This window comes from Crocuta crocuta, unplaced genomic scaffold, assembly GCF_008692635.1.
Source record: "Crocuta crocuta isolate KB4526 unplaced genomic scaffold, BGI_CrCroc_1.0 scaffold219, whole genome shotgun sequence".
NCBI lineage: Eukaryota > Metazoa > Chordata > Mammalia > Carnivora > Hyaenidae > Crocuta > Crocuta crocuta.
Window position 1 is genome coordinate 4,328,440 of NW_027551572.1, and position 25,564 is coordinate 4,354,003.

Genomic DNA, 25,564 nt, shown 5'->3' on the forward strand with positions numbered 1-25,564 from the left:
CTCATGGTACCACACATTGCTGAGGTTTCCTCCTTTGTTTTTTATAGTTTAAATTCTGCTTTGGCTGTTATCTTTTTTTTTTTTTTTTAACTTTGAAGGTGTTAAAGAATTTTTTAAATTTTATGTTACTCATGAAATTGAAACAACTTTTTAATAAAAAATATTAACTGTGCCTTTTCAATTTAACTTGTTTGTGAATTGTACCTGTTCTTTTTAATAATATGAACACTTATTCTTGTGAAGTTTGTGATAGCAGGTGTCCTATATGCCACCCCATTTATAGTGAAACTAATCCTCTAAATTTCCAGTCAATCCTTCATTTGGTTTCTGTAATCTAACAGATCAGAAAGACTCATAACAAGTTAATGTATCCCAGTTGTTTGCTTAAATAAGATCTAATAAATTTTGTATGTAATTTTTTCATCTTAGGCAGAGCCAAGGGAATAGATGGATTTAAAAGATTATACTTTTAGGCAAAAAAAAAAAAAAGGCCCCTAACCTTTTCTTTTGAGACTTCTCAGTTGTTTATGAAAGTTTGATTTCTGTTCCTTAGACATATCCGTAAAGTATAAAATGAGTTAGAAAAGACACACAATATTGTCTTAAGTGATTATACGTTTTTCTTGTAGGCAGGGAAATGAAGAACAACAGCCTGAGGTTCCAGTTCTCTATCATGACGTTACATCCCTTTTGCTCATCCAGATCTTAATGATACCACAACCTTTACGCAAAGGTATGCCTTTATAATTCCGATTCATAGATTATATAGTATATATAATATTTTAACAATTGTAGGCATAAATAGTCTGTTGGAAATGTTTTGAGGTAAATGACTTTACTCTTTTCTTATTAGTAGTAAATAGTAATCATTATCTAAAAGAAGATGACAGTGAAATAAAGGGTCCCCCCCGCCATGGGTCTATTCTTTTCAGCTTTTTAGTCAACAATAAGGTAAAAAGAAGAGGAAATCAATCTGAAAACTTTGGTTTTAAAAAAGTTTAAAGTGATAATACAAAAATGAAAAACAAACTGTCAGCCTTAATGCCTTCCACCTTATCTATATGCATAAATGTTTTATATACTAATGATCATGGGGTTATTCAAAATGTGATATCTTATCATTTTTAATTTGTATAAATATCATACTATTATGATATTGACAGCATTAATACTATGATGTTAATAGCATTAATATTACAATAGCAGTGTTTTAATTATTGTTACATAGTCTTCATAGTTTTCATTTAAAGACCTTTAAAATATTCTATTAAATAATTAACAGTTCTCCTTTGGTGAAAACCTAGGTTTTTGTTCTGCTTTGTTTCTGTGCCATTATTAGTTATACTAGAAGGAACATCTAGGTGTGTAGAGGCCTTGTTACTAGGAAGATATTTTTTGTATGTACCCTAACATGATCTTTTGATGAAATATTTTACCTAAAGATATGAAGTGATCATTTATTTTAAATGTAGGCAAATTTATATTTTATCAAATTATGATACTCTCTGAGGAATTAAATAATGTCATATATACACAAGCATAATATTTTATTTTTTACTTGAAATGTGAATTTTGGCTTTTAAAAAAAGTTTTTATGTTAATCACCTGGTGCTCATCAAGGCAAGTACATTTCTTAATCCCCATCACCTGTTTTATCCATCCCCACTCCCCTCTCCAGTGACCCCTGTTTGTTCTCTCTAGTTAAGGTTGTTTCTTGATTTCCCTNATAGTTCAGAATCTTTTTCTTGGTTTGTATCTGTCTCTCTTTCTCTCTCTCTCTTTCCCTCATTTTCCCTTTGCTCATTTGTTTTGTTTCTTAAATTCCACATATGAGTGAAATATGGTATGAATGAAATCATAAATCAGTCTCTGACTGACTTATTTTGCTTAGAATAGAATTCTAGCTCCATCAATGTCATTACAAATGACAAGATTTCATTCTTTTTATGGTTGAATAAATAGTCCATTGTATATATACACTACATCTTCTTTATCCATTCATTAGTTGATGTACACTGGGGCTGATTCCATATCTTGGCTGTTGTAAATAATGCTGATATCAACATAGGGGGTGCATGTACCCCTTTGAATTAGAATTTTGTATTCTGTGGGTAAATACCCAGTAGTGTGATTGCTGGATCATAGAGTAGTTCTATTTTTACCTTTATGAGGAACCTCCATACTGTTTTCCACGGTGGTTACACCACTTTGCATTTTTACCAATTGTGCAAGAGAGTTCTTTTTCTCCACAACCATGCCAACAATGTTGTTTCCTGTGTTTTTGATATTAGCCATTCTGACGGTTGTGAGGTGATATCTCATTGTAGTTTTGATTTGCATTTCCCTGATGATGAGTGATGTTGAGCATCTTTTCATGTGTCTCTTGGCCATCTGGATGTCTTTTTTGGAAAAGTGTTCATGTCTTTTGCCCACTTTTTAAAAGTTTTTATTTAAAGTCTAGTTAGTTAACATACTGTGCAATATTAGCTTCAGGCATGCAATATATTATCTCAACACTAACATACTTGTTCAACGCAACAAGTATACTCCTTAATCCATATCACCTATTTAACCCATCCACCCACCTCCCTTCTGGTAACCATGAGTTTGCTCTCTATAATTAGGAGTCTGTTTCTTGCTTTGCCTCTCTCTTTTTTCCCATTTGCTCATTTGTTTTGTTTCTTAGATTATACATATGAATGAAATCATGTGTTATTTGTGCATCTCTTTGCTTAGCATAATACTCTCTAGCTTCATTGATGTCATTGCAAATGGCAAGATTTCATTCTTTTTTATTACCTCTTTCAAAGAACCAGCTCTCAGTTTCATTAGTCGGTTCTACTGTTTTTTTTTTTAAATTTATTTTATTAATTTATTTCTGCTCTAATCATTATTTTAATGTCCCTTTTCTCTGCTGGCTGTAGGCTTTATTTGCTTTTCCTTTTGTAGATCCTTTAGGTGTAAGGTTAGGTTGTATATCTGAGACTTTTCTTGCTTCTTGAGGTAGGCCTGTATTGCTATATACTTCCCTCTTCTGCATTCAGAAGGTTTTGGACTGTCAATGTTTTCATTTTCATTTGCTTCCTTCTATTTTTTTATTTCTTCTTTAATTTCCTGGTTAACCCATTCATTCTTTAGTAGGATGTTCTTTAACCTCCGTGTATTTGTGGTCTTTCCAAATTTTTTCTTGTGGTTGGCTTTACGTTTCATAATGTCGTGCTCTGAAAACATGCATGATATGATCTCAGTCTTTTTGTACTTATTGAGGGCTGATTTGTGACCTGGTGTGCAATCTCTTCTGGAGAATGTTCCATGTGCAGTTGAGAAGAATGTGTATTCTGCTGCTTTAATATGAAATGTTCTGATTATATCTGTTAAGTCCATCTGGTCCAGGGTGTCATTCAAAGCCATTGTTCCCTTGTTGATTTTCTGCTTAGGTGATCTGTCCATTGCTGTACGTGGGGTATTAAATTTCACGATTGTTATTGTTATTATTATTATTATTATATTATCATCAATGAGTTTCTTTATGTTATTAATTGATATTTTTGGGTATTTCAAGTTGAGGGCATAAATATTTACAATTGTTAGATCTTCTTGTTGGATAGAGCCCCTTTATTATGATACAGTGCCTTTCTTCATCTTTTGTTACAGTCTTTGTTTTAAAATGTAGAATGTCTGATATAAGTATGGCTACTGCAGCTTTCTTTTGACATCCATTAGCATGCTAAATGGTTCTTCATCCTCTCACTTTCAATCTGTAGGTGTCTTCAGGTCTCAAATGAGTTTCTTATAGGCAGCTAATAAATGGGTCTTGTTTTTTTATCCATTCTATATCCTATAACTTTTGACTGGAGCATTTAGTCCATTTACATTCAGAGTGATATTGACAGGTATGAATGTACTGTTGTTGTATTACCTGTAAAATCAGTGTTTCTGAGGTTTTTCTTTGTTCCTTTCTAGTCCTTGTTGCTTTTGGTCTTTCTAACTCAAAGAGTCCCCTTTAATATTTCTTGCAGGGCTGGTTTAGTGGTCATGAATTCCTTTAGTTTTTGTTTGTCTGGGACTTCTCTTTATCTCTCCTTCTGTTTTGAATGACAGCCTTGCTGGATAAAGTATTCTTGGCTGCATATTTTCCCCATTCTGCACTTTAAGTATATCATGCCACTCCCTACTGGCCTGCCAAGTTTCTGAGGAGAGATCTGCTGCTAACCTTGTCTTCCCTTGTAGGTTAGGAATTTCTTTTCCCTTGCTGCTTTGAAGATTCTTTGCTTATCTGTATTTTCCAAATTTTACTATGATACATCTTCATGTTGGCCTGCTTTTTGTTGATTTTGATGGGTGTTCTCCATGCTTCCTGGATATGGATGTCTTGTTTTTTCTTCCAGATTAGGGAAGTTTTCAGCTATAATTTGCTCAAATAAACCTTCTCCTTTCCCCCCTCTCTTCTTCTTCTGGGATTCCTAGTATAAGAATGTTATGCTTTACGGAGTTGCTGAGTTCCCTAAGTCTATTTTCACGATCCAGTATTTTTCTTTCCTCTTTTCAGCTTCATTATTTTTCATAATTTCATCTTCTGTATCACTTATTCATTCCTTTGCTTTTTCCATCTTTGTAGTCATTACAACCAGTGGTTTTGCATCTCGGTTATAGCATTTTTTATTTGGGCCTGACTAGTTTTTAGGTTTTTTTATCTCTGCAGTAAGGGACTCCCTGGTATCTTCTATACACTTTTCTCTAGCCCAGCTAGTATCCTTATAATTGTTGTTTTAAATTCTGGTTCAGGCATATTACTTATATCTGTTTGATTAAATCCCTGGCCATGGTCTTTTCCTGTCCTTTCTTTTGGGATGAATACCTTCATCTTGGCATTTTGCCTATGTTTCTGGCCTCTGTGTGTTAGGAAAGTTGTGTTTCCTGCTCCTGAGAGTAATGGCTATATTAGGCAAGTTTTGGTCTGCTTGTAAAAGGAGACTAAATCCTGTTTCCCCTAGAGCTAAAGCTTTGGAATACTCTGTGGTCAGTAGACTTGGTGTATGCATGGGATTTGTGCTGGTCTTCTAGGGGAAGGCCCACTGCTGCTCTGAGTCTCAGGCACACTTGCCCTAGTTTAAAAAAAAAAACAAAACACCTGCAGAATGCAGGGGTGCCTGGCTTGGTTTAAGTCACTCAAGCCTCCACTGTGAGCACTTTTCTGCTCACTGGTCTGTCTGTGCTGACCGGCAGGGGTAAAAATGTCATCAGCTGGCTCTCTAGTCCCCCAAGAAGGGAGTTCAGGAAGCCCTCACAGAAGAGCACACAATTTCCCCTCGTGTGTGTCCCAGGCTTCTCTCAGGTCCCTGCCTTCAACCTGTGTGTGGCTGAGCCATCTGCCCACCTGGTGGCACAGTGCTTTTGCGTTTTATGTTCAGGTGTGCAGGCTGGACTTCAAAACTCCAAGTCTTAGGGACCTGGTCAGAATGGACCCCTCAGGGGGACGGGTCTCACTGCGCTGTGGCTGGTGGTGGTTTGTTCCACAAGGGCAATTGCAGGAACATGCAGGGGCTTGGAGTTTATGGTAAAGCACAGCCAAAAGCTGGCATCCAGGCTAGCTATCCTCGGCAGGTACCTTTGTTGCTGTGGTAATGAAACGGGCAGCTCTGGGGCACCCACTGGCTCTTTTCTCCCCAGAGAGGCAGTGCTGCCTCTCTCAGATGCACTCCAGGCAGAGAGACTGCCTCTCCCAGTGCGACCCAGGGGATCCTCAGGCCTGTAAAAACTTGGAATAAAGTCCCTCTCCTTTTCACCATCAGTGGTTTTGGAGAAGTGTTTTTTCTTGTACGGTGCCCTGCACCCTATGTGTCCTGTTTCTCTCCTCTCTCTCTAATCAGGGCTCCCTTCCCTCAGCAGCACCATCAATTTTTTTCTTCCCCAAATCACGAATCAACACCTCCTACCTTCCACAGTGTGCCCTATTTTCTCCCTCTAGTTACTTGTGCAGTTTGTTCTCTCAGTCCTCAGATCAATTTCCTGGGCATACATAATGATTTGATATTTATCTAGCTTTGTTGAGAGGACAAGGAAGCATGGGTTCCCCCTACTACTCTGCCATCTCAACTCTTCCCTCCAAGGCCTTTTAATTTGTCACTTAAGAATTCAAAAGTAAGAATCCATGAATCTCCTAAACTGATATAGGAAATTTTATATGTACATGTGCATTTTTGCCTGAGAAGTTCCATAGCCCTTAACTAGGTTTTTAAAAGGATCTTCACCCCTAAAAATGAGTTAGCTATAGGTCTCCTGAGGACTCCTGGTTATATGCAGTAATAAGGAGTAATAAATAATAAGGAAGTTGCTTTTGTGCAATCAGAATCAGAAGTAGATTATAGTGGTATGAGAAGTGACATGGCAATGAGGAAACAGCAGAGAGAACTATCAAGAAAGAATGGGGAGAGAGCAGAGGCTGTGTGTGGATATATGAAAGGAGTTATTTTTTGTTTGTCTTTTAAAGTAGGGGAGTTTTGAGCATATTTAAATGTTTGCCATTTCTCCATTGTTCACTTAGTAACTGCCAGTTGTACTTTAACCTTAAGTGTTATCCTCTCCTGGAAGCCTTTCTCTTAAATGTATGTTTTTCCCTTTCCCGTAATAACTTGTCCATAGCTCTGTTTTGACACTTGTCTCATGAACATAATGGTCGATTTTCTTTAGTATCCCCTGCTCTGAACTATCAGTTCCTCTAGGACTTGCGTCATTTTACCTATATCCCTAGTGCCTACCTGCTACATAATATGCTCAGTAAATGTGGAATGGCTATGTTAAATATCCAATTGTCTTATTTTCTGGTAAATTGCTTGTTTTCTGTTTTGAAATTCACAAAAGCTATTGCTTTGGTTTGAGTCTTTGTATCTTATATTATGGTCTTTTCTATATAATGTTCTTAGAGAATTTTGGCAGTTTATTAGACCCAAACCATAATTGCCCTGAAGTATACCCAAGGGAACAGCTTTAACTACCTTATTAGTTGTTGGATGGACTTGATCTTTTCTCAGTGCTCTGTTGGTTACTGCAAAGAAAGCCTTACTAAACTATTTGGGTTCTTCACTCATCAAAGAGAAAATAGAGTTGAGCTTATCACACAAAAACACATCACAAATTGATTTTTATCATAGACTAGAATTTTTTGAAGAGAGAACATGTATGATTAGAAACTCAGATCATGAAAGAGAAGATTGAGAAGATTTGATGGTCGTATGGATATGTGCAAAGTGCTTTATGGAAGCAGTGCAATAGTATATTTCTTTATAAAAATATTTCATGGTAATTTTAGGAAAACAATAAAATATCTGATGCAGTCTTTAGATTATATCCTGTTTACTTATATAATTTTCCCCTAAGAGTTTTATTACTTTACATATATTGCACTTTGTCCTGAAAGAAAATTGGAGTATTTTGTATTACCTTAACTCTAATACAGTTTATGGGAAAGGAATTTCTGCAGGCATGTGAATCCTCTTTGTCTTCTTGTTTATCACCTGTACTAAGCATGGTATCTGTAGGCAAGCCAGTAAGTATCACCCTAGAAGACTATAGGTTCCTTGTATTACTTTTACAACACCCAGCACAAATGCCATTACATAAAGAGGGTACTCATTAAATACTTCATTGTCTCATTTTTGAAAATTTCTCATTTGTTTATACATTATCCACTGGAGAAAATCTGGTTGACTCAGAGTTTATTAGTATCATTAAAGAGTCAAGCTGTTGTCTCAGTTATGTCAGTACCTTTGAGCTATTTATTCCTTTTTTAGGATTTTATCTTGATGAAAATAAGTCAGAAATAAGGCAAAGATTTACACATCTATTTAAAATGCTTTCATTTCATGAGTTCTGAAGTTTACAACATTTTTAAACGGTGAATTAAATATAAATCATGAAACTGATGACTCAAATAGTCATCTAATTTGATCATTAGACTCAAATAGTCTAATGATGTGAATGTTGCACCTGTCTAAGAGATCAGAAACTTCAGTTCTCAGACGTTTAGAATAGGAAGTAAGGAATATAATTTTCATTTTTGATTCTAAGGAAAAAAATCACTTTTTAAAGAACTCTAGGCTGGGGCGCCTGGGTAGCTCTGTTGGTTAAGCATCCGACTTCGGCTCAGATCATGATCTCACGGTTCGTGGGTTTGAGCCCTGTGTCAGGCTCTGTGCTGACAGCTAGCTCAGAGCCTGGAGCCTGCTTCAGATTCCGTATCTCCCTCTCTCTCTGACATCTTCCCCCCCCCCACCCCCGTTCACACTGCCTCTCTCCCTTAGAAATAAATAAAACATTTAAAAAAATTTAAAGAACTCTAAGTTAACATTTCTATCATACCAAACTCTTACATTTCATGTAATCAGTTTTTTAAATTATTATTATTATTAAGCAGTCTTCCAGCACCATGTTCCCCCACCCTTGTTTTCTGTCCTGTGGTAGCTCTATAATACATAAAATCTCTGCCATTGTGCATGGTCTGTGTGCTTCTAATGCATTTCAAGTTAAGTATTGGTCTTCTTTTGTTCATGTTCAGGTGGTTTGATGGTGGGCTTTTGGTTTTGGTTGTTTTATTTTTTATTTTTCATTTTTCCTTTTTTAATAGTTTATTGTCAAGTTGGCTTCCATATAACACCCACTGCTCATCCCCACAAGTGCCCTCCTCCATACCCATCACCCCTCTTCCCCTCCCCCCCCATACCCATCAGTCCTCAGTTTCTTCTCAACATTCAAGAGTCTCTCATGGTTTGCCTCCCTCCCNGTATCCCTTGGGTGCATTCCTAGCAGCACTATTGCTGGGTCATAGGGGAGCTTTATTGTTAATTTTTTGAGGAACCTCCACACTGTTTTCCAGAGGGACTGCACCAGTTTACATTCCCACCAACACTGTAGGAGGGTGCCCATTTCTCCACATCCTCGCCAGCATCTAGAGTCCTCTGATTTGCTCATTTTAGCCACTCTGACCGGCATGAGGTGGTATCTCAGTGTGGTTTTGATTTGTATTCCCCTGATGAGGAGGGATCGTTTCATGTGTCTGTTGGCCATCTGGATGTTCTCTTTGGAAAAGAGATTGTTTGTTTTTTGGGTGTGGAGTTTGGTGAGTTCCTTATAGATTTTGTATACTAACCCTTTATCTGCTATGTCATTTGCAGCTATCTTTTCCCATTCTGTTGGTTGCCTATTAGTTTTATGGATGGTTTTGGTTGTTTTAAAAGCACGTTGTCTGAGTGTAGATACCCAATTTCCCCCTCCTTTTAAAATGCTGATAATTGGATTTGAAGGGCTTTGTTCTCTGTTGCAACCTTAAAAGATAACAACCTGTAGACCTAAAGTACATCTTATATGAGTTATTCCTTGTTTTCTTCCAAGTCTCTAAGAAACATTGATTTCACATGGTAATCATTTAGTAAATAAATATTTGTTAGACGCGTTAGTGAATGTGAGGACTTAAGCATAAGCTGTAACTTTAAACTGCCATTTGAAATATTTGAAAAATGATGATAATCAAGGCAGATAAAATAACTAAAACCAGAAATCACTACTGCTACAAGAAAAAGCTACGATTATGCTTATAGTAGCTCTTACTTCCTTAAATATGTTACTTCTTTTTGTTTTTAATGTTTATTTTGAGAGAGAGAGAGCATGCACACACAGGGGAAGGGCAGAGAGAGACAGAAAGAGAAAGAATCCCTAGCAGGCCTGAATGCAGCATAGAACCTGATGGAGGACTCCATCTCATGAACTGTGAGAGTAAAACCTGAGTTGAAATCAAGAGTTGGACACTTAAATAACTGAGCTACCCAGGCATTCCACTTCTTTTTTATCAAACAAACAAATTGTGTAGTTTACAATGAGAAGAAGTTATACATGAGTGGTATAGCTAGGCAGTATTAAATGACTTCTTCATTTTGTTGTGCTTACTAGACAAATTCTATTAATTTTCATCATTCTATTGAAACACTAAATTAAGTCATGAAATGGTCTTTCCTTGACTTTGATGTTACCATCTACTTCTGATTTTCCTCCGGTCTCTTTTTCACTCATTTTCATGGCTCCTTTTTATTCACCTCCTCCTCTCACCATAATTTGGAGTTGTCCCTTAGTTCCTGTCCCTTTTTCAATTTTATCTTCTTTCCCATAGTGTCAATTCACCTATTCTCTGATGATTCCCAAATCTCTAGCTGTAGTTGACAATTCCTTGGTGAGCTCCAGACTCAAATTTCTACACATACCTCAAGCTCAACATATGCCACATTAATTCATTTTCTACGCATCCAGACTTACTCTTTTCCTCTATTTTAGTCATTCCATTTTAGTCAGTGCTACTACTGTCTACTCTTTGTTGTACAATGATAGACAACCGTCATTCTCTACCTCCAAAAAACTACCAAATCCTATCATTTTAATCATCTAAATACCTCTGTAATTTAACTCATTCTCTCTGTCATCATCATTCTTCTCTTGTTCAGGTCATCTAATTTCTCACGTATGGTACTTTTGCTATCTACTGGTAGGTTGTCTTGCCTTCTAGTCTTTGCTTGTTTCAGTCCCTTTCTCCTAAGAAGCAGCCGTGAATATTTTAAAATGCAAATCTGATATTATCATTTTCATGCTTAACCTGCTTCAGTGGCTTATTAGCCAGTCTAGGTGCCTGTAGATATCAAACAAGTAACATAAATACTAATATTAATAACAACAGATATTGGGGCAGCTGGGTAGCTCAGTTGGTTGAACATTCGACTCCTGAGTTTGGTTCAGGTCATGATCCCAGGGTCGTGGGTTCAAGCCCTACATTGGGTTCTGCGCTGAGTGTGGAGCCTGCTTAAGATGTCTCTCTCTCTTCTTCTACCCCTCTCTCCAGCTCATGCTCTCTCTCTAAAAATAATAAGTAAATCAGATATATACTGATTGCCATTGCTAGACACTATTTTAAGCACTTAAGTATAAACCATATTTCATGTAATCCCTTTAAGGTAGATGAGATTATTATCTCCATTAAATAAAGAAGGAAATAAAGTCAGTGTATATTAGTGAAATGCTTGAGATCTGAAGAGTCAGAATTCAAATCTGGACAATTTGGCTTCATAGCCTAAATTCATTCTTAACAATAATGTTATATACTGACTACTTGTGACATAGTCTTTGGTTTGATGTAATTGGGAGTGGGAGACTGGGACAAGCTAGAGAATGCATGCTTGGCCAATAAGGACAGCTACCACTCAGTTCCAGATCATGTTGGCATGTAAAAATGTGGCCCCAGTGTCATCAGATCTTCCTGTGTTTTAAGAGTAAGGGGAATTGTTGACTTGTAGAAGAAATATCCTATCTTTAAATGTCAGTAAGTAAAAACTAAATAAGACAGAGGCAAAGCAAACCTCTCTGTAGACTGCAGATAGCCTGTAGTTCATAACCTTTCATCTTCAGCATAAAGATTGCTTTTCTTTCTTCATCTATCAAAGATCACTACTTGTATTCTAGTTATACTGGACAGTTTACAATTCTTGTAAACCTTAGGCTTTTTCTGTGCCCTCATAAAAGATGTCTTCATCTGTCTGGAATCCCCCTTCCATTATCTTTCCCTGCCCCCCTGCCTTCTTTACCATGGCTTATTTCTCTTCATCACTCAAGACTTAACTTTCCTCATTGGTATAGAAAGCTTTATTATTTTTTCTATGTCCTGCCCTTGACCTAGGTTAGTTTCTCTTCTTATTTTCTCCCAGTATACCATGTGTATGCATGTAGCCGTCTGTTTCTTTCTTCCTCTTTCTCTCTCTCTATCTGGATTTTAAGTTCTTATTGTCTTTATCCTGGCGTATGTTCAGCACCTAGGTGTTAGGACATTTAGAAATCCATTTAGAGCTAGCTTATAAGCACAGAGGAAGAGCACTGATAGACTCACATAAACAACCTGTAGGAATGGAGGGTAGTCTCAGGAAATACCAGAACCAGAACTTTGGATGCTGGCATCATGGGATTCTTGTCTTTATGAATCTGCTTTATTCAGTGTTACTTTAGACAGTCTGCCATAGACCAGGAACATGACCTCTGACACTTCTAGACTCACATTTTTATACCTTTCCATTTACCTCCAGTTAGAAAAATCCCATAGCTGGCTCAGCTGTATCAAGTTCCCACCCCACGTCATCAACATGAGTAAGAGACAATGTTTGCACATGTATGCATGCACACACATACTCATTTTAAAATCAGGAAAGATTTTCCTTAGGAAGTGACTTTAAGGTGTCCCCTAAGAGTTAGCCAGGCTCTGAGGAAGGAAAGAGTGTTCAGCTTGTACAGAGACTCAGTGAAAGGATGTCAGATATTTATTTTAAAAAGATCAGTTTAGGTGTGCCTGGGTGGTTCAGTTGGTTGAGTGTCCAACTCTTGTTTTCAACTCAGGTCATGATCTTCTCGGTGGGATCAGGCCCAGTGTTGGGCTCTGTGTTGACAGAGCAGAGCCTGCTTGGGATTCTCCTTCCCTCTCTCTCTCTCTGCCCCTCCCCTGCTCACTCTTTCTCTCTCTCTCAAATAAATAAATTTTTTAAAAAAATTAAAAAGACCAGTCTGGCTGTAATTAAAAAAAGAAAAAAAAAATAGATTGTAGGGGGCTAAGAGGTAATGCACATTAACCACTGGGCAAGAAAGAGTTAACATAGAAGCCGTGGCTGTTAACTTTTGAAAGGCCTGCTTACAAGGTTGGCCCTTGACTGGCATCTGGAAACTTTGATTTTGGGTCTCTAGCACCCCCACCATCCACAGAACTGATAGGAGTGGCTCACTTCGCCTGGACTGTACAAACAATGGTTTATGCTGAACATATCTGCGTTCCTCCTGGGGGTCTAAAACTTGGTTTGTGCTTAGCAAAGTGTGCCTTTGTGAACTGCCCCCAGTAAAAACCTTGGGCACTGAATTTCTTAACGAGCTTCCCTCGTATCTGTATCTCACAGTCTGTCATACCTCATTGCTGGAGGAATTAAGCATGCCCTGTGTTACAGTACTGGTAGAGAACTCTGGGTTTCATCTGGATCACACCCATTGTGCCTTTAGTTTTTGCTGATTTTACTTTGTATCTCATGCTGCAATAAATCTTAGGACTATATTCTGAGTCTTGTGAGCCCTCCTGGTGAATCATCAAGCCTGGAAGTGGTCTTAGGTGGGCCCCGAACATAACTACTTAGACTGGGATTTGGGGCATAGGCAAGAAAGGATGGAAGCCTAGTCTAGGATATTAGAACTAACTCGAGATATTTTTAAAGTAGAATTGACAGTATTGGGTGATTTTTTTTCATGTGGGGAGAATGAAATAGGAAAGTATCAAGGATATCTATACGTTTGTGATTCCAACAACTGATTAAATGGCAGTATTCATTTATTAGGGGAACAGCATAATATAATAGAAAGAATACTGAATCTGCAGTAAAATCATCTATATGGATTCAAATTCATACCTGGATATTTATTAGCTTTGTTATCAGAGGCACATAACTGAGACTTGTGAGGATCAAATGAGACATTCGAGAAAATTTTCTAAGTTATTAGCTGTGTGTAAAATTAATTGTGATTTTTAAGCTACCGTTTATTAAGTACCTAATATGTGCCAAAAGCTACCAGGCATTTTATGTATTGTTACTACTGTTTTTGCATTGTTAATAGTTTTAAATTGAGTTTTAAAACTCAATTAGAGTAGCTAAAATATGATATTCCTTATGAAGTTTATACAATAATAGAAGTGGATGAAGTATTGGTTTCAAACCCTGTTCTCAGACATTGTTGTTAAGTACATAATGATCAATAAGGGGATTTGCCAACATTACACAGCTATTCCAAGGTTGAGTGGCATTAGCACTCTGTTCCTCTAAAATAGAGCACACTTTACACTGTGCTAAATGCCTCTCATTTACATATTCTGTGGATGACTAAAGGAATTTTGTTTTCATAATTTCACATCAGCAAATATAATATTACCTTATAATTTCATTTTATTAGCTGAAGTGTTGAACAAGAACCAATTAACATGTTCAAGGAAAGACATATTTGTGAAATGATCTTGAGTAGAAAATGTCTAGATTCCAAAGAAATAATGATCTTCTCTTTCTCCTCTAGACCACTTCACCTGCATTGTGAAGGTGCTTTTTACCCTACTATACACACAGGCTCTGGTGGCACTTTCAGTTAAATGCAGTGAGGAAGATAGGTCAGCCTGGAAACACACGGGAGCTCTCAAAAAGGTTAGTGTCTTATCTGAATTTGTCATTTATAGTTTGGTGAATTCATGTAACTTGGGGATATGAGTGAATGAGATTAGATGTTTGAAAGGCAACATGAGTTATTAATAGTATTTCAACTGGCAATGGAGCACCTTTAGGTTAAAAAAGTTAAAAATGTTTCCTTGGACAATGAAGTCTTCTGCATCTATCCCTAAACTTTGGCTTTTTTCCCTTTTTATTTGGGCAGTTTTGTTTTGCTTTTGCTTGCAAGCCTTAAACTTAGAGAAGTTATAAAAATTGTGCCAACACAGTGAGTAAGTAATAAAATGTCTACAGACTTGCCTATTTTACTTGTCATCTTTTCTTCTCCTTCTCCTATTTGCAGTCAATCCAAAGATGGCTCTTGATTTATCACTTATAAATTTAAAAATCTTAATCTTTTTAAAATTATGCTTCTTTAAATACTAATTTTTCTGTCTTAAAAACATGTAAATTCTTACAGATTTAAAGTTCTCAAGTTAAAATTACATTAACATTTAGAAAAACTGTGCAAGTTTAGTGAAATGTAAGTATTTTCAGTGACTAGAGAAAAAATCTGATACTATAGAACCAAAGAACTGACTAAGTGGTTTGGCTTAGAGGTAGGTAAAATAAGAAAAATACTTCACTGTGTATTTGGGGAAGTTGGTAGGAAAAAATAGTAAGTGTAGTGTTAATTGAACCTATTGATTGGTTTATAGACTCTTCAAAATGTTTGAAACCTCTTTCGAAGGTTTGTGTTACAATCATCTCTACTTAAATCATGGGACTCCTCGGTGGCTCAGTCGGTTAAATGTCTGATTCTTGATTTCAGCTCAGGCTATGATCTCCCGGTTCACCAGCTCCAGCCCCACATCAGGCTATGCATTGACAGCTTGGAACCTGCTTGGGATTCTCTCCCCCTACCCCTCGCCTCTCCCCCACTTGTGCTCTTTCCCTCTCTCAAAATAAATAAATAAACATTTAAAAAATCATATCTACTTATATCAAAGGAAAGAAAATCAATTATAAGTACATGAAATGTATTCAATATAATCTTTACTTTTATTACTAGTTTACTTCCAAACCATGATTATATGTAACAAATTTTAATATAGTATCATCACCAAGCTCATAATGTCTTAATTAGGGATATTAGTTGGCCACTGATGGCTGACTACTAGGCTGAGCTCCTGACACTAAAAAGAGCTATTACTTTTTTGGTCAAGACATAAAACTTCCCAAACCTTAGCTTTCTCAAGCTAAGATTGGAACATATAATTTATAAGAGCTCCTTTATTTTAAAATTCTATTATTCTAAATTCTCAAAATGGATTCATCTTTTCCCTCAGTGATTTTTCCTCCTTCTTCCTGGTTCATTCTTGGATAATTTTGCTTTCTGCGATTATCTTTCTTTTTTCTAAATATTCTTTAAATGTCTCTGTACTGTAATCTGATATTTGCATTGTTAGTATTCAAATCAGGTATATTAGGTTTCTGTGCTGTGTCATTGTTTAAATATATTTTCTTAATAAGCTGTCTAATCATGAAACAGTACACATTTAAAACATTTTCTGATATAATTCGGGTCTAAATCTATTCATCTGATTGTTTGCTAAAATGAGACCTAATTATGGAAAATCCGGCAATTGTAAATCTATGATGGAACTAACTTAGGTAACTGTTCTATCAATTTTCTTTCTCAGTTTAATAATTGTTAGCTATTTAAAAAATAGTTAATGAAACATTTAATGTAAGGCATATTCTTATCAGAACATAAATTTAGAAGTTTATAGCCATATAAATTGCTTTTAGTGTATGAAAACAAAAAAATATGGTATTCTGTTGGTTAGTTTGCCACATGTTACTAGTTTTTTCTGTGACAGCTAAACATTTAGGCACACAGTGGATTGTAAATAGTAGCAAAAACAATATTTACAAGTAATGAAATACATCGTGTGATTTCTAACTATTCTATGTCATTCATTCTTCTTTATTTCCTTCTTCCTTTCCTTCCTCCTCTTTCCCCGCCTTATTTCCTGTCGTCATTGAGTCTCACGTATTCATTCTATCCCTCTATTTTCTTATCCTCAAGTATTGATAATTCCAGTGAAAAGAGATTTTTGCCAGCTTTAATCTGGCCTAGGACAATAAAAATGTAGGTACTATGTATGTATTTTTAAAGGAATATTAGAGTCAATTTGATAATGAGGTTAAAATGTGCTGGAAAAATCATTATTACAGTTAGTATAAATTGTGTTCTTTTGGTTAGTAGAATTTCTGTTAAAAGACTCTTTATAACAGGATTTCATACTCTAAGGTCCTTTTGCGTTGTTTTGTTTTGTTTTGCTGGGGAGTAGAACAATAGCATCCAACATAAATCCAAAGGGTCTGTCACCCCCAAAATTTGAAGAACTACTATAATTTAAACAAAGCATCCGCCCAAACATAACTGTTGGATTTCTCAACTCTTGATCTTTCTCTTTAATTAACTACATACCTTTGCCACCTCTCCCATTGGATTCCTTTGATCTGATTCAAGACCTTTCATCCATGGTCTCAGAAATCCTCTTTAAGCTTTACAAATCTATTTATAAATTCATATATTGCCTAAATAAAAATGTATTTTTCTAAGACTTCTGTATGAAATAAAACTATTCTCTTATCTAATAATCTTCTGATCAGAAGAATTCTCATTACAGAATAGTGAATAGTACATTATATTTAACTTTCTGATCTGATATAGTACCTGCCATGTATAAAAAAAGTTCTTAAAATATATTTGATAATAGTGTCTTCAAAGCTGATTATCACTCGGTAACTCACTTGGATGATCTGAACATCATTTCTTATTATTGGAGGGTATTTTTCTCCATAAGTTAGAAAGTATTATGACTTGAAACAACTTTCCTGTTGTTATATATCCTGTATATCTTTTACTCAAGAATATATTGAATTTAGGAAGATTTTAGGCTGAACTGTATATTTCCATAAACTTTAATATGTCACATTGATTAATAAACAGCAAAATCATGGTAATATTTCCTCTTGAGTCTTCTACATTTTGAGTTTAAGTGAACTCTGTTTAAAAACTGCTCTGATTAAATTCAAATTTTTTCAAGTTTTTATTTAAATTCTACTTATTTAGCATAGAGGGTAATATTGGATTCAGGAGTAGAATTTAGTGATTCATCACTTATATATAATACCCAGTGCTCATCACAAGTGCCCTTCTTAATACCCGTCACCCATTTAAATATAACGTGTTGCTGTTTTGGTATTTAATGGGATATTGATTCTTGTGAATTATATGTAACCTATAGGTCATCGTATTTGGCAGGTGATCATCCTCTTGATTAATTAGGCAAGAGTGGGGCAGGTCACATGATTTAAAGAGTGCACTTGTAGAGTCAGAACTGTTTCTGTAGTTTAAAATCAGGACATGATAACACTACATGGGTGAATGATGTGAAAAAGAAGCAGAGGAATCATTTAAAGATAATGCAAAGAATTGATTATCAAAAGAGGTACATCTAGGCAAGTTCCAAGATCAAAAATTCCAACAGTACCAAAATAGATTCTATTAATTAGGCAGCAAGTATTTATTGCTCAAATTTTTGTTCTGCAAACAGATACATATAAAATACAAAGCATAGTTACTGATATTTTGGAATTTACTGTCGACGTGAAGAGAGCGCAATAACACAGGAGAAGGCTAAGTATCATCAAATAACAAATTCTGTAGTTCAGACTATTAGTGATTATCAGATGGTCAGGATAAACATATATATCCCATAGTGTTTAATCTTATATATTACTATGTAAAAAGTAATCAGTAGAATAAATAACATCATAGCAAAGTTATTACTGTAGCCCATTTTACGCTTTCATTTGTAACAACCTCTACTATCTCAGTGAATATAAAAAGAGAAACATTTATATAAAAACTTACAAATTTGAATTTATAGGTAGCCATTGTTTTTCCTTTCTTATAAAAATACAGCATCATTAAGCTTAATTGATTTGTAAACTGTTATTTAATGTATCTGGACATTCTTTATTTAACATATTGTCCTGTGGTGCCTGGATGGCTCAACCTGGATGGTTGAGTGTTTAACTCTTGATTTCAGCTCAGGTCATAATGTCACCGTTGTGCGATCAAGCCCCACATCGGGCTCTGCACTGAGCAGAACGTGCTTGGGATTCTCTCTCTCCCTCTCCTCTCCTACTGCCCTCCTTGCACTGTCTCTCAAAATAAATAAATAAACTTAAAAAAAAAGTCCTATTTTGTTTTTACACTAAATTTTTTAAACAAATCTAATTCAAGGAATTTGAGGGAAATTGTAAAAGAAAAAGTTTTATTCTGTGTTATTTCATGTGTATGATTTCACATCATAATGAGTGTGTATACATATATGCTTCTTCTGGCTTTTTTCATATCGTAGGTATTTTTCATACAGCTCAAACTATCATGTAATATTTGCTGCTTATAAAATACTCTGTCGAGTTGATAGCGAATAATTTAGGTAACTGCTTCACTTTTGTTGGTCATTTCTAGTTTTTCAGTACTGTAGTGTTACAGTGAATGTCTTGAGGATTTAGTTATTTCTTTTCTTTTAGATTGTTTTCCTAGGAAGAATTTACAGGAGTGGGAATTACTGAGTCAAAATATATGATTTACATATGTTTGTTTACTCATTCATTATGTAATTTACGCCTGTCTTTTAAAGAAGTATTGGAATAGTTTCAGTCACATACCCAGTTTCCTTGTGAATCCAGAGGTGTGCTGTTGTACATAGACTGAGGAATTGAGGTCTATGTGTGTGAAAAATCATGTAGTCATAATTATACCTCTGCTTATTAAGTGTTCTTTCCAATGTAATTTTTTTGTAATTTTCAGTGACTGATGGAACTAATTTTTCATTTCTTCCAGAATGCATGTGATGCAGAAAAATCTTATGAAGTGTTACTGAGCTTTGTGATAAGTGAACTATCTAAAGGAAAGTTATACCATGAAGAAGGAACTCAGGAATGTGCAATGGTATGCTCCAGATGTATGATTATTTGTTAAAAATTCAGATTTTGTTGCCATTATGAATATAATTTTGAACCTGTACCTATTATGGAATGAATTGTTTAGATTCTCTTTTTTGACTTTAGGTTAGCCCTATTGCTTGGTCTCCTGAATCCATGGAAAAATACTTACAGGACTTCTGCTTACCTTTCCTCAGAATCACCAGCCTTCTTCAGCACCACCTTTTTGGGGAAGATTTACCTAGCTGCCAGGTATAATTTGAGATAGTATTTACATGCAGGACTGTCTTGCAAGTTTATGTTAGTCTAACTCAAAATGAATAAATATTTAGAACATTTACTGTTAATGTTATTTTTTGTATTCGCTAGCATCCACTCATTTTTATGATATTACTAATATTTGATATTTGAGCATTTTGGTAGAGATCAATGATAAAAAATGCCCAATACTTGAATAGGATTATAGTATTCATATTGATATATCTAACATTATTTTTCCCATATTGATATATTAATCACTGATCATCATCTGCTTTTCTATCCTTTTAAAAGTTATGTCAATCAGAAAGCTGGTTGTCTGAAGACATGATGGCATTTATATAACTTTAGGACAGGACAATATTCCGTTTGTAGCCAGTTAAATTAAAAATTTGGATATGTGAATTATCATTGGTTTAGTCTATTTCATAAAACTCTGTGTTGATGTGAGTAGGCAAGACAGTGACAGAATGGGGAGCTAGAAGGTAAGTAAACTGAACTGTGTTTATAGGATTATAGATAATGTCAGATCCTGACATTATCTACCATCTGTTTTCAGGGAATTTGATATGGGAATGAAGACATTTATCATATATATGGTCTTTGAAGCCTTCAGTATATCAGAATTAAGCATTTGATTGTTCTTTGTCTCTTAAGTGATTGACCATTGCATTAAGTAGTTTGGATTCTTTGTTTTTTATCAAGTGATTAAAGATAGACTCTATACATTTGTCTTTAAAACATTTAGGGCATTGAATAAATTAAAACTGTTCATTAGATTTTCTTTCATAGTTTTTTATTTTTAAATTTCAACTTAAAAGTATTTTCTTCTGTCATGCAGTAGTTCCTCCTTATCCATGGGGAATATGTTCTAAGATTCCTAATGTATCCCTGCAACTGGGGGTAGTGCTGAACCCTACATACATATATATTATGTCCGTATATATGTATGTACTCTATATACATATATATTATATACGGATATAATATATATGTATATATATTATGTTTTTTTCTGTACATAACCATCTATGATTAAGTTTTATTTTATAAATTAGACACAGTAAAAGATTAACAATAACTAATAATTAAAACCGTATACTATAATAAAAGTTACGTGAATGCTGTCTCTCTCTTAAAATACCTTAACTGTACTCACCCTTCTTGTGATGATGTGAGATGACAAAATGCGAACATGATGAGATAAAGTGAAGTGAATGATATGTAGGCATTGTGACAGAGTGTTAAGTTACTATTAAAGATGGGTCATCTGTTTCTGAACCACAGTTGACCACCGGTAACTTAACCGCAGAAAGCAAAACTGATAAGGGGGGACTACTGTATGAGCATCTTTAAGCATGCAGAAGATTGATTTTTAAAAATGCTTCTTCATTAATTTTTCTTTCTTCACGTTTTTTAAATTTTTAAATGTTTTTTATTTTTTTCTGAGAGAGAGAGAGATAGCATGAGCAGGGGTGGGTCAGAGAGAGAGGGAGACACAGAATCTGAAGCAGGCTTCAGGCTCTGAGCTGTCAGCACAGAGCCTGACGAGGGGCTTGAACCCACGAACTGTGAGATCATGACCTGAGCCAAAGTCTGTCACTTAACTGACTGAGCCACCCAGGCGCCCCCTTTCTTCACATCTAAAGGCCATAACCTGTAGTTCTTTGTATGCGTATTGCCTAATGGTTTATTTTATCATTTGTTTTTCTTGGAAGGTATTTTTCTCCCATAAGTTGTAAATTATCTGGAAGCAGTCACTCTTGAACTGGTCATTGAAAGTTGGCTGGGGGTTGGGTGTACAGTGATGACTGTAGTAGAGCACCAGTCATGTGCTTAAAACAGGGAAGAAATGCATCAATTAGGAGGCATGAAAAGGAACAATGCTACTTAGGGTTAGAAACAGATTAAGGGGAAGTTGTAGTGGATCTTGAATTTTACACAAAGAAATTTGGACCATTGAATGATTTTGGACAAAAATGTGACATGATTTAAATTTTATTTCAGGATAAAATTCCACAGATCTGAGGGTGTGCAGAATGGAGGGACTGGGAACTGAAAAGCTAGTTGGGGAAGGGCATAGTAGAAATAGAAGAAGATAGGGAGCGATTAAAGATTACAGAGATGGAATAGGATGGTCAGGATGTGACAGCTAGTTGAACATGTGGGAGTCAAGGGAGAAGAGTCACACTCTACATGGGTTTTGGATCTTGGAGACTTGAACCTTTCTGGTTCAGTTAAAAGAAGGATGAAGTATGGAACAAGTCTCTGGGAAGTGAATGAAAGCATTTGGTATATATTCAAGTTGAGGGGTTGGTTGGATATGGATATATTCAACGAGTGAGAGAAGTTAGATTACAACTTTAGATAGAAATTTGTCCTCTTTTTGTTTAGATTTCTGTCATCTGTGTAATCTAACTTTTGTAGATTTCACATTATTTCTGTGACTTTCATTTAGAGTAATTTTTCTGGTTAGCAGTATATTCTCATAAATACTTTTATAATGAATTTGTAAATTTTCTTCCAATATCCTACAAGATGTTAGATGAAAATTGCTTTGAATATGTAGTTTTAAGACATTGAACTTAGTTTATATGTCTATTCATTCAGGTCTTCTTTAATACTTTTCATAAAATTTTTAAATTGTTATCTTTTTTATGTTTATTTTATTTCTGAGAGAGAGAGAGGCAAGAGAGCACAAGCTGGGGAGGGGCAGAGAGAGCAGGGGACAGAGGATCTGAAGCAGGCTCGGTGCTGAAAGCAGCAAGCCTGACATGGGGCTTGAACTCATGAACTTCAAGATCATGACCTGAGCTGAAGTCAGATGCTCAACTTACTGAGCTACCTGGGCACCCCTAAAATTGTCATCTTAAAGTCTGGAGCATTCTTCATAAAGTGAATCCTAGAGGCTTTACAGTTTTAGTTTCTATCTAAATGATGTGTTACTTCTATGACACTCTGATTACTTCTTGCTGGCATAGAATAATACTATTGAGTTTGGTGTGTTCTTGTGAATTGTCACTTGCTGAATTTGCTTATTAATTCTAATAGTTTGCCTGTTAATTCTTTTAGGTATTTTATGTAATTGTGATCATATCATCTGAAACTAATGATAATGTTGCTTTCCTTCAAATCTTTATTTTTCTATTATTGTCTTAATACATGTCTAGTTAGTATTTTGAACAGTGGAAGTAATAAGCAGCATCCTTATTTGTACTCTATCCTAAGAGAATTCTTTTAAAGTTTCCTGTTCATTTTATTTTGTTTGTTTTTATTATTATTACTGTTATTATAAATGGGATAATTTAAAATTATATTTTCTAATATGTTGCTAAAATGTAGAAATCCAGTTGGAATTTTTGAACATTAATTGTCTACATTTAGCTACCTTGCTAATAAATTCTACGATTATTTGTAATAGCCAGGAGATTCTGGAATTTAACAATACATGTAAAAAAATTTTGGGGGCACCTGGGTGCCTCGGTTAAGCGTCCGACCTCGGCTCAGGTCACGGTTTGTGGGTTCGGACCCCGTGTCAGGCTCAGTGCTGACAGCTCAGAGCCTGGAGCCTGTTTCAGATTCTGTATCTCCCTCTCTCTCTCTGACCCTTCCCTGCTCATGCTGTCTCTCCTCTCTCAGAAATAAATAAAACATTAAAAATGTTTTTAAATTTTTTTAACATTTTGGTAAGCATGAGAATTCATCAAGAATCGCACCTAGTACGTATTCCAACACAACATTCTGCTCTCCACAGTGATCTGTAGACTTCGTAATTTGGTTAAATGTCTTAATCTAACACTATTTCTACCGCCATAAGAAGGCTAATGATAGTCACCTATATGGTTCTCCTATATTTTCTCCTACTTAAATGCAACCTCTCTCATTTATCCTCTAACTCTGTAATTCTTACAGAGGGACTTCAGGTAATTTTTGAATTCCATAACGGTGCCTGTAAAATGTTTGTATATATGTATTTTTCTTAGAAGAAAATGGTTATCAGACTCTTCTAGGGGACCATGATTACCACCACCATCCCACATTTGAAACTCAGTGCTCTAATATATTTCCTTTAATTCTTTTTTCTTTCTTCTGTCAAAAATAGCTTTGCCATGAATAATTATAATGATAGCTAGCATTTATTGTATACCAACTGCATGCTAAGTGCTGTTACTTGCTTTGCATTTAACTTCATTTAAATTTCACCACAATCTGAGGTGGCTGTTATAATCCTCACTTTGCAGACAAGTAAACAGGCACAGAGAGCTGAATGACCCTCTCAGGACTCACAGCTAGTATTTAAAGAAGCCAGGATTTGAACACAGTCTGTTTGCATGCCAAATCTAAACTATTACTGTCTGAACTGTGCCACTGCTTGCTACACAAAACTTTTTTTTTGAGGCATACAGTTTTCTTCTAGTATTCAGTCTGTAAAAACTGCTATAATATTGCATATTGTACTCTGAATCTCAGTACAATTGTAAATACTTCACCTATATATGTCTCTTGTAGTACAATAATAGGATGATCAATTTATTGATAGCTGAATAGACATACAGAAATAGCAAAAATTGAAAACATCTCTAGTACCCATCAATGGGAATCTGGTTAAATAAATTGTGGTTTATTCATACAATGGAATACTCTTCAGAAAAGAATAGAAAGTCTTTTATGCATTAATATGGAAAAATCTCAAAAGTGTTTTAAGTAAACAAAGGCAAAGTATGCTTATATTAAATGCAGTAGGGGAAAATAGTGGTAAAAAAGATTTCATTCTTTTTTATGGCTGAGTAATACTTCATTGTACATATATACCACATCTTCTTTATCCATTCATCTATCAGTGAACATGAGCTCCTTTTGTAATGTGGCTATTGTTGATAATGCTGCTGTCAACATTGGGGGTGCATGTGCCCCTTCGAATTTGTATTTTTGTATCCATTTGGGTAAATATCTAGTAGTGTAATTGCTGGGTCGTAGGGTAGTTCTGTTTTTAACTTTCTGAGGAAAGTTTTCCAGAGTGGCTGCATCAGTTTGCATTCCCACCAACAGTGTAAGAGGGCTTTCCTTTTTCCGCATCCTCGCCAACATCTGTTATTTCCTATGTTGTTAGTTTTAGCCATTCTGACAGGAGTGAGGTGGTATCTCATCATGGTTTTGATTTGTATTTCCCTGATCATGAGTGATATTGAGCATCTTTCATGCATCTGTTAGCCATTCTGTTTGCCTTCATTGGGAAAGTGTCTATTCATGTCTTCTGCCCATTTCTTGACTGGATTATTTGTTTTTGGCTATCGAATTTGATAAATTCTTTATAGATTTTGGATACTAACCCTTTATCAGATAATGTTGTTTGTGAATATTTCTCCCATTCCATAGATTACCTTTTCGTTTTGTTGATTATTTCCGTCTCTGGGCGTTAGCCTTTTTTATCTTGATGAAGTCCCAGTAGTCCATGTTTGCTTATGTTTCCCTTGCCTCTGGAGACATGTCTAGTTAGAAGTTGCTGCACCTGATGCCTAAGAGGTTGCTGCCTGTATTCTGTAGGATTTTGATGGTTTCCTGTCACAAATTTAGATCTTTCACCCATTTTGAATTTATTTTTGTGTATGGTGTAAGAAAGTGATCCAGTTTCATTCTTCTGCATGTTGCTGTCCAGTTTTTCCAACATCATTTGTTGAAGAGACTTTTCCCCTTCAGATATTCTTTCCTACTTTGTTGAAGATTTGATTGTTGTTGCCATATAGTTATGGATTTATTTCTGCATTTCTGTTCTGTTCCATTGATTTCTCTGTTTTTGTGTCAGTATCATACTGTTTTGATAACTACTGCTTTGTACAACTTGAAGTCCAGAATTGTGATGCCTCCAGCTTTGCTTTTCCTTTTCAAGATGAGCTTTGGCTATTCAGGGTCTTCAGAGATAATTTCATATTCAATATATGAAGATCTTCCTCATTTTGTTTTACAGATTCAGAACATTTCATTATATGAGGTATCAGGATGTATATAATCAGTCTTCCATTAATAAATAT

General features: G+C 35.4%; 1 protein-coding gene across 1 annotated transcript in view; it reads left to right on the forward strand.

The window, feature by feature from the left end:
* UBR3 (ubiquitin protein ligase E3 component n-recognin 3) overlaps positions 1-25,564 on the forward strand; it is a 229,040-nt gene that overhangs the window by 189,757 nt on the left and 13,719 nt on the right. The window contains exons 33-36 of the mRNA XM_077751180.1: positions 630-733; positions 14,122-14,246; positions 19,177-19,284; positions 19,404-19,529. Coding sequence (XP_077607306.1) covers positions 630-733; positions 14,122-14,246; positions 19,177-19,284; positions 19,404-19,529 — 463 coding nt within the window. The remainder of the gene's footprint in view (positions 1-629; positions 734-14,121; positions 14,247-19,176; positions 19,285-19,403; positions 19,530-25,564) is intronic.